At 42.9% G+C, this 15,359-nt stretch overlaps 1 protein-coding gene across 7 annotated transcripts in view; it reads left to right on the top strand.

Moving 5' to 3' along the window:
* Nucleotides 1-2,726: 2,726 nt before the first annotated feature.
* REPS2 (RALBP1 associated Eps domain containing 2) overlaps nt 2,727-15,359 on the top strand; it is a 219,156-nt gene continuing 206,523 nt past the window's right edge. For 4 of the 7 annotated variants that reach the window (XM_078064789.1, XM_078064784.1, XM_078064786.1 and 1 more), the window contains exon 1: nt 2,729-3,097. In XM_078064789.1, the coding sequence (XP_077920915.1) occupies nt 2,864-3,097 (234 nt within the window). In that variant the 5' untranslated portion in view covers nt 2,729-2,863. Of the gene's footprint in view, nt 3,098-15,359 lie in introns of all 7 variants that reach the window. The other 3 variants (XM_078064785.1, XM_078064788.1, XM_078064787.1) reach the window with 2 other exon arrangements.

Here is a 15,359-nt window from a genome sequence, read left to right as displayed (position 1 = left end):
CAGGGAGCCCGATGCGGGGCTCGATCCCAGGACCCTGGGATCATGACCTGAGCCAAAGGCAGCCGCTTAACAGACTGAGCCACCCAGGCGCCCCTACACGTGTATTTTCAAGTGCATGGGGGTCAGTGCCCCTAACCCCTGCCTTGTTTAAAGGTCAACTGTATTATCATTCTGGCCTCTCTAGCCATGATGGAGCCCAAACAAGTGTGGAAGTTTAGAACTGCAAAAAGTAAAAAGAAATTCTCTTCTGAAACATTCTTGTTTACTGTCAGCCTTAAGGGATATGAGTGTTTCTCGTTATTACATTCTTAGCTGTGTTTACTCTGAAGTTTGATAACTATTTCTTTTATTCAAAAAACTGTTGCAGAAATAAAGAACAGCACTTGGCATTCCTTAGATATGAAGACATTTTAAAAAATGCCATTTTTTTCCTCCTGCGTCCTGGGTTTACTGGTTACTGTTGGTGGGTCACTTCTGCCTCTTGTCCTCCACTGAGCAGCTTTCTTCTGGCATACCAGAGCCCCAGACAGGCTGCCCCCTCCCTCCCACCCCAGCCCGCTGTCCCACACTCACCACTTCCTTGGCGCCAAGTCTTTGGGGCTCCTCCCTCTCCCGTGAGCCCCCCTCTCTGTCCGGCCCTTTGGCATCCCCCAGTCGCACCGATTTGTAACATCCATCTGGGGGCCTTCTCCGTTAAACCTTCCTGGCTGGGCTCTGGCTCGTGGATTTTCTCTCTTCTCTAAACTCTCACAATACTTAGCCCGGGGTACACAATTTAGCACTTAATTATATATTGTCTTTTATTGTTTGTTTTTATTTGTTGTGTTAGTTTTGTCTTTTCCAGCGAAGCTACAGATTCCTTGAAAGGAACACATCTTGTATTTTTTTACTCCAGTAGGGACACAGTTAATACTTTCTGTTCTACCAATGAGTGCTGCTTGATGGATAGGCACAGATGTAAGACTTTCTACGCATTTCTGCAGTATCTGTGGTGCTGATGACTCCCTGTCAGATTTATTAAACTGAGTTGAGTAATGAAGAGCAGCTCCGAATCTAGTATTCAGTTGGGTAAATCACATCATCTCTGTATCCATTTTCTCATCCGCAAAATGAAGATGAAAATGTTTTCCCAACCTACCTCAGAGAGTTACTGTGAGACTTACTTAAACGAGATAATGTAGCTTTGAACTGTATGAATGTCAGGGATTATTATACCTCACATCTCTTTTCCCAGGTGTTACAGGGGAAAGTAGGGTTTGGCTTTTATCACAAAGAGTGGGTCCCTTTCTAACCTCTGTTAGAATGGTGGGGCATTCTCAGGGAATCCTGAGTATGACTAAAAAGGTCAGAAGAGAGGAAACATGATCTCTTGGCTTCCAGTTTTCCTGAGAAATTATTACAGTTGTGGAAAATACAGTGGGTGGTTAGATTTTGAAATGGAAATTCCCCAGCTAAGATAGTCTTTGCTGCTCCTTACTTAACTATCCTTTCTGTACTCTTGTCTGCAAGCTTATTTCTGTCTTAATTCTCTCCTGGCAGGTCTAAAGCAAAATGTGGTAAAAGGAAATCTTAGTGAAGAGATGAGAACTTCCTGCTTTTGGAGTGGATCTTATTTCATGTCCTTAGATTCCAAAAGGAAAATCTTACTCTGGCCATCAGTTGACATAATTTTTCTTCTTCTTCTTCTTTTTAAAACCTTTTATTTATTTTAAATAAACTCTATGCCCAACTCACGACCCCAAGATCAAGAGTTGTATGCTCTACCTACTCAACTACCCAGGCGCCCTCATAATTTTTCTTCTTATGTATTCCCTCCCCCCTTTACCACCTGTTGATTTTTTCCCTGGTCTTCCTGCCCTTCCTCCTTATTTTAGTTGACCAAAATACCCAAATATATTTGTTATCATCAGTGCTATTTCTTGAGATAGTTTTTGTTTTTAATTAAAATAAAATTACTTGGGGTGAAAGATTTATATATCTCTTTATTAAATTCTAAAATGTATTTTTTATTAGTGCTTAATCCTGGACTTAATTTTTTTGTGTTTTCTATATTATACATGCAATTCTTCTTCCTAGGGCCCCTTTTACTCTGATTACTCTAGTATTTAACACTAACTGATGCTGTTCCTTTTTAAGGCTCAACTCCAGACCTGAGGAAGTGGCCTAACCTCATCGCCCCCGTGAGCGCTATGGTCAGTCACTGGGTCAGTCAGTTCGTATGGAGATCTCTGGATCTCCATAGGACATAGGAGGACAGAAGCGCTACTGCTATGAAAAAAGGGAAACTTAATTTCTCATGCCTCCTCCCTTTTCTGCGAAGGGCGCCGCACCAGCTCCAGCGTTCTACGGAGAAATCACCACAGCTTTCTCCGCCCCCTGAAAAGCGCCATACTCCAGGTGGGTCTAGTTGTCTCCCTTCCCAGCCAGGGAGGAGAGCCAAGGGCACCCCTCTCGGGCTGGATGGGCGCGCCAAGCGCTGGCTCCTGCCCTCCGGGTCTGGGGAGTGCGGCAGGAGCAGGTGACGGGTCGCCGGGTGGGCGGCCCGCAGAGTTAGTTACCTGGCGCGGCGCGGCGCGGGGCGGGGTGGGGCGGGGCGGGGCGGCGGGGGCGGGGCCGGGGTGCGATCTCAGGCTGCGATTGGCCCGCCCCGCGCCTGTCTCCATGTGCCGCGCGGCGGAGGCACAACATTCAAGTCCGGGGGCGGGGCCGGCGCGCGCCGGGAGGAAGCGGCAGCGCGGCAGCTGCGGGGCGTGGGGGCGGTGGCGGCGGCGGCCGAGGCCGAGACCGAGGCGGCGGAGGCTGAGGCGAAGGCGGCGGCTCCTTACCCGGTGACGGTGCTCCGCCGGATCCCTTTCCGGGCCCCATGGAGGCGGCGACGGGCGGGGGCTGCGGCTCCGGGCCGCCGCTGCTACTGAGCGAGGGCGAGCAGCAGTGCTACTCCGAGCTCTTCGCGCGTTGCGCCGGCGCCGCAGGCGGGGGCCCCGGGTCCGGGCCCCCTGAGGCCGCCAGGGCCGTCCCCGGAGCGGTCACCGCAGCCGCGGGCCCTGTGGCCGACCTGTTCCGGGCGTCGCAGCTGCCCGCCGAGACGTTGCACCAGGTAGGTCCCCGCGCCCCCTGCCACAGCAGGTCTGTGGGGACCATTTCTGTGGGGATAAGGGGGCGGGGTGGGGCGATGGGGCTGCCCAAGGACCTGGAGGCCTCGGGCAGGTTGAAGTCGGGGATGGCGGCGACGCCCTTGTCCCCCGGGGAACACCAGCCTCCTCCGCAGCTCAGGAGTGCTGGGTGCGCTCCCCGTCTTCCTCCCCTGAGACAGAGTGACACTCCCTCCCCTCCCCCCGGCCATTGCTGGGGCTCTGCAGCCGTCCGGACCCAAAGTTTGCCTTGTTTTGGAAGTGGTGTTTGTTTTGGCTAGTGTCTGGTTTAACCTCTGCTCGCTGCTCCTGCCTTTACCTCTCCTGGGTGGGTGGAAAGGGGTAGGCGCTCAGGGTGCCTTGCTGGGATTTGAACTTGAAGTGTGCGTGTGTGTGCGCGTGCGTGTGTGTGTATGTGTGTGTATGTATGTATGTATGTATGTATATAGAGCCAGGGGCCCAGAATTGAATGTTGTCCGCCTTATATCCATGTAATCTATCTATCTATATAGATATATATATCTACTATATGTATTTGCTCACTAACATATTTCTGAATATTGGTATTAAATTGGAAAGCCTTAACAGAGCAGGGACAAAGGGCTGCAAGAGGATGTCTGTCAGGGCAAAGCCAAGCTTACTGTTTCGGGCTAGAGATAGACCCAGACATCCACCATAGGAGACAGCTGTAGTTTCCCATCTTATTACTTGGACTTGAAATAGAACTGGAAAGTAATGTGTGTCATAGCTACCTCCTTTTAGCTGCTCCATACCTGGAAAAGGAGGAGGGAGTGATCCACAGCACATGCTGTTTTTGTTTTGTGCTTTCCTTGGAGCTTGGAGAAAGACTACTTGATAAGCATCGTCTTTTGATATCACCAGGCTTTCATGTTGATAAGATTCTTAATATCAGGCCCAAAACATGAAAAGCTTTTTAAAATTGTTTTTTTTAAGTTTTCATTTTATTTCCAGTTAACATACACTGTTATATTAGTTTCAGGTGTACAATACAGTAATTCAGTACTTCCATACATCATCCTGTGCTCATCAGGACAAGTGCACTCTTTAATCCCCATCACCTATTTCACCCATCCCCCCACCTCCTCCCCTCTGGTAACCACCAGTTTGTTCTCTGTAATTAAGAGTCTGTTTCTTGATTTGTCTCTTTTCCTTTTGCTTGTTTTGTTTCTTAAATTCCACATATGAGTGAAATCATATGGTATTTGTCTTTCTCTGACTGACTTATTTTGCTAAGCATTATACTCTGGCTCCATCCATATCATTGCAAATGGCAAGATTTCATTCTTTTTGATGGTTGAATAATATTTCTTTATATAGATATATAATAAATATGTATGCATAAATAAATAACACTTGGGTTGCTTCCATATCTTGGCTGTTGTGAAGAATGTTGCTATAAACTATAAACATAGGGGTGCATGGAAATGAAGCTTTTCTTAAAAACAATAGTTAGTATGAAAGTTAACATCAATTGAATATTTAGAGTGGGGAGTGGTATTTTAAAATCTAGTTCTAGAGGATTAGTGAGGGTTTTATGGCTCACTTGCAATGTCACTGTGTTTGTAGGTTCTTTATTTTTTTTCTTACCACTTAAGACTGCGCTTTATACTGCTGGAACATGCATATGCCTATATGTTTGTGAGCATAACTTTAGCCACTCTGTAATCTTTCACCTTTTAAAAGGGATTTCTGAAAATGTAATTAGTATTCATAGAACTTAGCATGGCTGTTTAGCCCTTAAGAAGTCCTTTATATGTAGAAAGTTCTGCAATTGCTGTTCCATGGTTGAGCTGAACTAGGTAGACAAAAAGTCAGTGTCTTAAAACACAAACCATGGCCATTACTTGAGGCCCTCAGAATATTCCCAAGCATATAAATTTATTAAACGATGTTGCAACTTCTCAACTGAAAAAGGAATAAGTGACTGAGCCCACACAGCAAGTAAGTGACAGATGGGCACCTGCTAAGGCTTATTTTGTAGTCAGTAATACATGGAGTGTGATAAGAGAAAGTGGGCATATTAAATGTGAATATGTTGGTTCACCACTCCTAAGGAATTGGGGAGGGGACTTTCCTGGTGTTAGAATCCATGCTCCCTTCAAGTATATATGATTTAGAAAGAACCCAAGGCACAGTAGATTTGCATGAATGAGTTTATATTCTTGATGTCCAGTTGAAACTGGAGACTGCTTCAGATGTCGGCAAAGGGAGACATGCCTAGAAGATTGCTTATAGTAAATGTTTCAGAGCTCTAAGCTTTCTTACTCAGCCCAGCAAAATAAAATACATACTTCCCCATTAACCTAATATAATTGCAATAATCCAGTATTCTTCATACAGGTAAAAATGAACACCAGAGGCATCCTGGACAGGGAAATGTAATCAGAAGAGATTCAAACAAAGCTAGCAGTCAGCCCCCACCTAATTTTTACCAACCATTTTAGTGGGGAGTGGTGTGTTGTGGTGTGTTGTGGTGTGGTGTGTCGTGTCGTATCTTGATGTGTGTGTGCATGCTCCATTTACCTCAATTTGCATTTCCCCATGAGTGTATTAGCCATTCTTTAAAACAAATGTAGACATTTTTAGCCTTTCCCTGTTGAACAGGAACCTGTAAGTTCAGAATTAAGTGACCCAACAGGTATAACTGCCCAAATCATGGAGGCACTAACCATCCCTGGTAATTTCTATGGTAACAGCCAGATTTTTTTTTCTTAATGAGCATATAATTAAGATTACCATAACATTTCAGGCAGGGTGAAAATCTTACCTGGAGTAAATGTTTTACAAAAATACTTAATTTTGTCTCCTCCTTGCAGTAAAAAATAAACTACTATGTCTGTTACTTTGTCATGAAAGTGAGTTATGTTAAGGATTTTTTTCTGTTGAAATGTGTATATATATATATTTTTTAATAGATTTAATTTTTTCAGAGCAGTTTTATGTTCACAGCAAAATTACGGGGAAGGTACAGAAAATTCCCATACATCCCCTACCAGCACACATGCCAGCCTCCTCCATTATCAACATCCCCCACCAGACTGGTACATTTGTTATAGTCGACATTGACATTGACATATCATTATTACCCAAAGGCCATAGTTTGCATTAGGATTCACTCTTGGTGTTGTACATTCCAAGGTTTTTAAAAAAAATATATTAAGACTTAATTTTTAATTTAATTTAATTTATTTCAGAGAGAGAGAATAAGAGAGAGAGAGCACTAGAGGGGGGAGGGTCAGAGGGAGAAGCGGGACTTGATCCCGGGACTCCAGGATCATGACCTGAGCCGAAGGCAGTCGCTTAACCAACTGAGCCACTCAGGCGCCCAAGACTTGATTTTCTTAGAGCAGTTTTAGGTTAATAGCAAAATTGAAGGAGAGGTGCATAGTGTTCCCATATACCCCCCTTGTCACACACATACACAGCCTCCCCCATTAGGAATACTCCCTTCCAGGGGCGCCTGGGTGGCTCAGTCATTAAGCATCTGCCTTTGGCTCAGGTCATGATCCCAGGGTCCTGGGATTGAGCCCTGCATTGGGCTCCCTGCTCGGTGGGAAGCCTGCTTCTCCCTCTCCCACTCCCCCTGCTTGTGTTCCCTTTCTCGCTGTGTCTCTCTCTGTCAAATAAATAAATAAAATCTTAAAAAAAAAAAAAGGAGGGCGCCTGGGTGGCTCAGTCGGTTAAGCGACTGCCTTCAGCTCAGGTCATGATCCTGGAGTCCTGGGATCGAGTCCCGCATCGGGCTCCCTGCTCAGTGGGGAGTCTGCTTCTCCCTCTGACCCTCCCCTCTCTCATGCTCTCTGTCTCATTCTCTCTCTCAAATAAATAAATAAAAATCTTTAAAAAAAAAAAAAAAAGGAATACTCCCTTCCAGAGTGATACATTTGCTACAATTGATGAACCTACATTGACATATCATAATTACCCCAAGTCCCTAGTTTACATTATGGTTCACTCTTGGTGTTGAACATTGTGTGGGTTTGGACAAATGTATAATGACATGTATTTACCATTAAAATATCATACAGAATAGTTTCACTGACCTAAAAATCCTCTGTGCTCTGCATAGTCATCCCTTCCACTTACCCCCAACCGCAGGCAACCACTGATCTTTTTACTGTCTCCATAGTTTTGCCTTTTTTAGAATGTCATATAGTTAGAAAAACACAGTATGTAATCTTTTCAGATTGGCGTCTTTCATTAATAATATGCATTTAAGATAACTCCATGTCTTTTCATAGCTTGATGGCTCATTTCTTTTTAGTGCTGAATAATACTCCATTGTTTGGATGTACCACAGTTTATCCATTCATGAACTGGAGGACATCTTGATTGCTTTCAAGTTTTGGCAGTTATAGATCAAGTTGCTATAAACATCTGTGTACAGATTTTTGTGTGGACTTAAGTTTTCAGTTCCTTTGTGTAAATACCAAGAAGTGTAATTGCTGGATCATATAGTAAGAGTGTCTTCAGTTTTGTAGGAAACTGCCAAACTGTCTTCCAAAGTGGCTGTACCATTTTGCAGTCCCCTCAGCAATGCATGAGAGTTCATGTTGCTCCATATTCTCACCAGCATTTAATGATATCAGTGTTTATTTTGACCATAGGAATGTAGTGATTGATATCTCGTTGTTTTAATTTGCAGTTCCCTAATGACATGATGTTGAACATCATGTCATATGTTTATTCGCCATCTTAAATTATATTTTAATGCATCATAATAGCCTATTTTAAAAAGGTCTTTTGGTCCTATTTTTAGAGTATTTATCTTCATTTGCTGATTTATTTTAAAAGCTGGATTCTAGGGCACCTGGGTGGCTCAGTCATTAAGCATCTGCCTTCGGCTCAGGTCATGATCCCAGGGTCCTGGGATGGAGCCCTGCATCGCTTCTCCCTCTCCCACTCCCCCTGCTTGTGTTCCCTCTCTTACTGTCTCTCTCTCTGTCAAATAAATAAATAAATAAATAAATAAAATCTTTAAAAAAAATAAATAAAAGCTGGATTCTAGTACTAGGTGAAAAATGGTAGAACAAAACCCTTTACATTAGAAAAAGAAAATATAAATGTCTGAGAAACATAGTTTTTGTTTTAAGACAAAGAATTACAAATGTTAGAGTGATTGGTTTCTCAGGTTGTGAAGTATTTCATTGGTGTTCAAAGGCCATCATTTTACTAGAAGGCATAAGGTGGTGTGGTGGGAATCAGGTTGGGTTTGACATGCATTTGAATTTCTATTGCTCATAATGGACAGTTCTAGATGCTGAGGTTACAACAATGAATCAAACAAATCCCTGTCTTCATGGAGTTTACGTTCCAGTGCAAATGTTTTTTATTCTTCAGTTGATTTGAGTAAGAAACAATTTGGAATATAACCTCCAGAGGGGCACCTGGCTGGCTCAATTGGTAGAGCACATGACTCTTGATAAAGGGGTTGTGAGTTCAAGCCCCATGATGGGTGTAGAGCTTACTTAAAAAAAACAAAAAAAGAGGAATATAACCTCTAGAAATAAAATATCTACCTTAAACTAGCAAGTTTTGCATTTGATGTAATGAATTAAATTATATAGACTTATTTATAATATTTATCTTTTAGGATGGTGTGTTAGTCTCTGGGAATGCTGTGCATATTTGAAGTAGTCATAATTTGTTTTAGTTTTTATGATAGTCAACTCCTTTTATTTTGAAATAGTCTATTTTTTAATTGGGGTATGATTAACATGTAACCTATTAGTTTCAGGTATACAACATAATGATTTGGTATTTGTATATTTTGTGAAATCACCACAGTAAGTCTACATCCATCACCGTACATAGTTAAACATTTTTTTCGTGTGATCAGAAGTTTTATGATATACTCTAATTAGCAACTTTCAAATATATACTCTCTTAGCAACTTTCAAATATATAGTATGGTATTATTAACTATAGTCTCTATGCTGTACATTAAATCCCCATGACTTACTTACTTTATAACTGGAAGTTTCTAACTTTTGATCACTTTCACCCATCCCTCCCCCACCTGTCCTCTGTATTTATGAGTTCAAGTTTTTTGTTTTTAGATTCCACATGTAAATGAGATCATATGGTGTTTGTCTTTCTCTGACTTGATGGTTAACTCTTAGACATTAAGGGGCATAGCTATAAAACACTGCTGATTCTATAATATCAGGGGAAATCATTGAATTGGAAAAAAGCCAATAAATGTCTGATTGCTTAAGCAGCTTTGATTGATGTAAAGAAGTAAAACAAAGCTGCTAGAAGCAGGGGATATTTTAAAAATTCCTGTGCACAGAATCATGTTTTTGTTTTTTTAAAGATTTATTTATTTTAGAGAGAGAGAGCATACGGGGTGGGAGGAGGGCAGAGAGAATCTCAAGCAGACTCCCCGCTGAGTGCAGAGGATGTGGGGGCTCAATCCCAGGACCCTGAGATCACCACTGCAGCCAAAATCAGGAGTTGGGTGGGGGGGTGGAGAAGGGTGGGGGGGCTGGGTGGTGCATTCGGTTGGGCGTCCCACTCTTGGTTTTGGCTCAGGTCATGATCTCGGGGGTCATGAGATCAGCCTGAAGTGGGGCTCTGAATTCAGCGAGGAGTCTGCTGAAGTTTCTCTCTCCCTCTCCCTCCACCCCTCCCTGTGCTTGTTCACTCTCTTTCTCTAAAATAAATAAGTAAATCTTAAAAAATTAAAAAAAAGAGTCAGTTGCTCAGGGCATCTGGGTGGTGCAGTCAGTTAAGTGTCTGACTCTTGGTTTTTGGTTCAGGTCCTGATCTCAGGGTTGTGAGATTGAGCCCTGCATCAGGCTCCCCACTTAGCTCGGAGTCTGAGATTCTCTCTCCCTCTCCTTCTGCCCCTCCCGCTTGTGCGTGCTCTCTCTCTCTCAAATAAATCTTTATTTTTTTTTAAAGATTTTATTTATTTCTTAGGGAGAAAGCGAGAGAGATCACAGAGGGAGAGGGAGAAGCAGACTTGCAGCTGACTGAGAGGAGAGCCCGATGCGGGGCTTGATCCCAGGACCGTGAGATCATGACCTGAGCGGAAGGCAGCTGCTTAACTGACTGAGCCACCCAGGCACCCCAATAAATAAATCTTAAAAAAAAAATAAGAGTCCAAGGCTCAACTGACTGAGCTACCCAGGTGCCCTATGCATGGACTCACCTTTGGGAAGAAGTCCTATTTAAAGGTTTTCTTGTAATTCATTGAAGCAACTGTTTAATCATTAAAGAAAACTATAGGTAAAAGACAAAATTCTTGTGAACTTTCCCCATTGTTAGGTTGTTAGCCAGAACTGTTTTTTAAAAATGCAAATAAGGCAGTTTTCTGTTTTTACATCTTTATATCATATCCCTTTGTAACATAGACTTTAAGGAGATAGAGGCCAGAATACTAAAACAGTAAGAAAGAATATTTGCTGTTTAAGATAGTATTCTTTTTTTATAAAAAAGAAAGAATGCCAGCAGATATAGGAAGTACCAGAGCCAAACCGTTGTGTGGTTAAAAGAGGGACATTTGCATAATAGTTGCTTGTTGACTCTTTTATAACAAAAAAAAAAACTTCAGGTGTGCAAAACTTAGAGGATTACCCAGCAAATAAGTAAAACAGTTCATTCAGTGTGAAGGTTTCCTGTGATCTCTTTCTCTGGTCCCATTCTCTTTCCTTCCAACCCCAGAGGTTACTGCTGTCCTGAATTTGGTGTGCATGAATTGAAAAAATGGGACGCCTGAGTGGCTCAGTTAGTTAAGCGTCTGCCTTTGGCTCAGGTCACGATCCCAGGGTCCCGGCATCAAGTCCCACATGGGGCTCCTTGCTCAATGGGGAGCCTGCTTCTCCCTCTGCCTGCTGCTTCCCCTGCTTGTGCTCTCTCTCACTCTCTCTCTCTCTCTCTGACAAATAAAATCTTTAAAAACAAAACAAAACAAAAACAAAAAAAGTTAATACGTTTATTATACATGTAGATATTGTGTGTGTATATATATATGTCACTAAAATAATATATTGTTTTGTATGGCTTTTCAACTTTTTAAAGATTTTATTTATTTGACAGAGAGAGAGAGTGCAAGTAGGCGAAGCGGCAGAAGGAGAAACAGGCTCCCTGCTGAGCAGAGAGCCCAACACGGGGCTCAATCCCTAGCTGAAGGCAGACCCTTAACCAACTGAGCCACCCAGGCACCCCTGTATGACTTTTCAACTTAAAATTAGGAATATTGTACTCGGTAACCTGCAACTTGCTTTTCCTCTCATTATTATGTTTTTGAGATTCATCTTTGTTGACACATGTAGCTCTAGTTCATTTATGTTTCCTTTTTAAAAATCATTACCGGGGCGCCTGGGTGGCTCAGTCGTTGGGCGTCTGCCTTCGGTTCGGGTCATGATCCCAGGATCGAGCCCTGCGTTGGGCTCTCTGCTTGGTGGGAGGCCTGCTTCTCCCTCTCCCACTCCCCCTGCTTGTGTTCCTTCTCTTGCTTTGTCTCTCTCTGTCAAATAAATAAATAAATAAATAAAAATCTTAAAAAAAAAAACTTCATTACCTATTCTTATAGTGACTCATCATTATGGTGTTGTAGAGGCCTTTATGACTGAGGAAAGTAGGTGGCATTTTTATTTGTATAGAATGTCACATGACTGGGGGACCGTGCTAAATGTGTACAAATATTAAAAGCTCCTTTATAGGTAGCAAAATGCACACTGATATTCTTTTTTTTTTTAAAGATTTTATTTATTTATTTGACAGAGACAGCGAGAGAGGGAACACAAGCAGGGGGAGTGGGAGAGGGAGAAGCAGGCTTCCCGCGGAGCAGGGAGCCCGATGTGGGGCTCGATCCCAGGACCCTGGGATCATGACCTGAGCCGAAGGCAGACGCGCAACGACGGAGCCACCCAGGCGCCCCGCACACTGATATTCTTGAAGTGTTAGAGGACCTTAGAGTTAATTGATTGGGCTTTCATAGGCTTGCTTTTTTTTCTCATCTTTTTTTTTTTTTTTTTTTTTTAATTTCTGGTGCATCCTGTGAATGAATGTCACCATCTTGACATTTACTTTCTTACATTTTTAAAAATTTAAATTCAATTAGCCAACACATAGTACATCATTCAGATATAGTGTTCAGCAATTCATCAGTTGCATATAACGCCCAGTGTTCATCACATCATGTGCCCTCCTTAATGCCCATCACCCAGTTACCCCATCCCCCATCCTCTCGTCTTTTTAAATTATTTTATTTAATTTTTTTTTAAAGATTTTATTTATTTATTTGACAGAGACACAGCGAGAGAGGGAACACAAGCAGGGGAAGTGGGAGAGGGAGAAGCAGGCTTCCCACTGAGCAGGGAGACTGATGCGGGGCTCAATCCCAGGACCCTGGGATCATGACTTGAGCCAAAGGCAGACGCTTAACGACTGAGCCACCCAGGCGCCCCCTTTCATCTTTTTTTAAATGGGAAATCTCAAACAAGTAGATGGAATAATACATTAAATTCCTCCGTGCTTGCCATCCATGCTCAACAACCATCAATGCACGTGTGATCAGTTCTGTTCCATCTGTGTTCTCACTTTTGTACCCTACCCTGCAAGTCTCTGATATCACACAATTCATGGGGTTTATCTTTAAAGAAGGAACCTGGGAGTGGTCAGAGGAGATGGGAACATGGAGGGGTTTAATATAGGCAGAAAAGGTATCTTTGGCTTTTGGTCAAATGGCAAGACAGTGATGGTTCCACGTGATCGAGCTATTTGCAGTCTTAAAGATAACAATTTTTGAGACTGATTTAGAATAATTGGGTAAACCAATAGGGAGACTGAAAAGGTAACAAAAGTGAAGACTAGAAATACAAGATGGGGGCGCCTGGCTGGTTCAGTCGGTGGAGCATGTGACTCTTGATCTTGAGGTCGTGAGTTCAAGCCCTGAGTTGGGTTAGAGATTATTTAAAAAAAAAAATGCAAGATGGATTTGAATATTGACCTAGTTTCACATGCATAACTGGGGACTGTCCTACTTTAAGGGTATGGAAAATTGGTTGTGAGGAAATTTTGAGTTGTTTCACTAATTATCAGTAACTTTTTAAAGAGGGTTTGGTTCCTTTCCAGGTTTTTTTTTTTTTTTTCAAATTTTCTCTTTGTTTCATAAAGGCAGGTATCTAGGATTTTGTATTTACATCATTCTCTTCTTCAGTACATGTTTTTTGGTGGGCAGCTAAGTCCGTTTGGGCTGCTATAACAAATTCCACAGACTGGGTGGCTTATAAACCATGGAAATTTACTGCCCACAGTTCTGGAGGCTGGTTGTCCAAGATCAGGGTGCCAGCATGTTTGCCTTCTGGTGAGGGGCCCCTTTCCTGGTTCATAGCTGGCACCTTCTTGCTGTGGCCTTAAATGGTGGAAAGGGCTAGGGTTCTCTCTGGAGCCTCTTTATAAGGCATTAAATCCCATTCGTGAGGGCTCTACCCTCATGACCTAAGTAACTTCCAAAGGCCCTGCCTCCTAATACCATCACATTGGGCATTAGAATTTCAGCAGATGTATTTTGTGGGGGACACACATTCAGATCATAGTAACTAACCAGCCTGGGTTGCTCAGGCCTGTGGGGTTTCCTGGGGCACGAGATTCCGTTTTCAAAGCAGGACAGTAGCAGGCAAATTGGGATGGTTGTTCACCCCCTGTACTGGTTACTACATGAATTATCTATTGCTCTATAATGACTTCGCATAAATTTAAATTGCAGCTTAAAACAGCACATTTATTATCTTATTGTTCCTTTGGGTTGGGAGTCCTGACATGGCTTAACTGGGTCTGCAGGTCAGGGTTTCACAAGGCTGAAATCAAGGCATTGGCTGGGTGGCATTTCTTTGTGGAGCTCGGGGACTTCTTCCAAGCTCATGTCATCGTTAGTAGAATTCTGTTCCTCGTGAGTTTAGGACTGAAGGTCTCAGCTACTAGAGACCACCTGCAGTTCCCCGCCACATGGCTCTTTCTATAGGCAGTTCATAATATGGCTGTTGGCTTCTTTAAGGAGATTCTCTCTCTCCCGTTGGCTTAGAGGAGTGACACCCCATTGCCTTTGCCATATCCTGCCTTATATATAGAAGCAAGTCACAGGTTTTGTCTGCACTGAAGGGGAGAGGATTATTCAAAAGCAAAGACACCAGGAAGTGAGAATTATTGGTGGTATGTGTCAGCTTAGGAACTTTGTACCACACTTACTTGCCTTCCAGAGTTTTCTGAAGCAGAAAATTACTCTGTTTATCTTTTTGGGGCCAGATAATATAGATGTTTTTGCTCACCCACTCATTTAAAATTTCTTTATCTTTTAAAAATACATTTTCATGCGTAATTCATTTTCTTATGCCAAGTAGAACTGGCAAGTATATTATCTTCTTATGTATTATTTTCAGTTTTAGTCTTTAGGCAATTTGTTTTTTCCTCTTAACTAGTAGGAGGCAGGAAAAGAAGTGGAAAAGCAGATATGAATGCCTTGCATGTCCACTCCTGCCCGGAATACTCTAAAGCAGGCCTGGGTCCACTTCAGGGGTCTGTGAATTTAGATGTGGAAAAAGATACGTTTTTGTTTGTACCAACCCCTAACTGAAATCAAGCATTTCCTTCTATTGTGCATATAGGCAACAAACCACAGTAGTAGTAGTCGTACCTGTGATTTCATCACCTGTAGAAATAGGATTTTTTAAAAATCATAATTATCGCAGGTAGTAATGCATATTCAAACACATGCCTTACTACCACAGATTTGCTTTTTAATATTTTGATAGCTATATTTCTGTATGTTTCTTTTATAATCCTATCTATTTAAGTGTTTCATGTTATGCATTTAAAAACAGTATTCTGAGAAGAGGTCCATGCAGACTACCAAAGGGCAAGGGGCATAGCACAGAAATGATTAAGAAGCCATGCTCTGAAGAGTTGTGAGGTGTCTGGACTGGGAACTTCAGTACTTCATAGTTGACCGTTTTCAAAGTCAGACTGGCAGCAGCACTGCTGGCAACTCTGCGCCAGGAATGCGATTCCCTAAGGCTGCGGTGGTCCCTCCCCCTTCAGGCAGCCCTGCGAGGGGGAAGGAAGGCCAGAGAGAATGAGAGAATGAAAGCTCAGCTGCTTCCACCAGGACTTCGCTCTGCAGTCCCTGCAGTCCCTGCAGTCCCTGCTCAACTCTCCCTGCTCCTGACCTTCCTGTCTTGCCCTCTCTGCTCTGCTTCATTC

Source organism: Halichoerus grypus, chromosome X, assembly GCF_964656455.1.
Source record: "Halichoerus grypus chromosome X, mHalGry1.hap1.1, whole genome shotgun sequence".
NCBI lineage: Eukaryota > Metazoa > Chordata > Mammalia > Carnivora > Phocidae > Halichoerus > Halichoerus grypus.
This window is presented reverse-complemented; position numbering and strand designations above follow the sequence as displayed.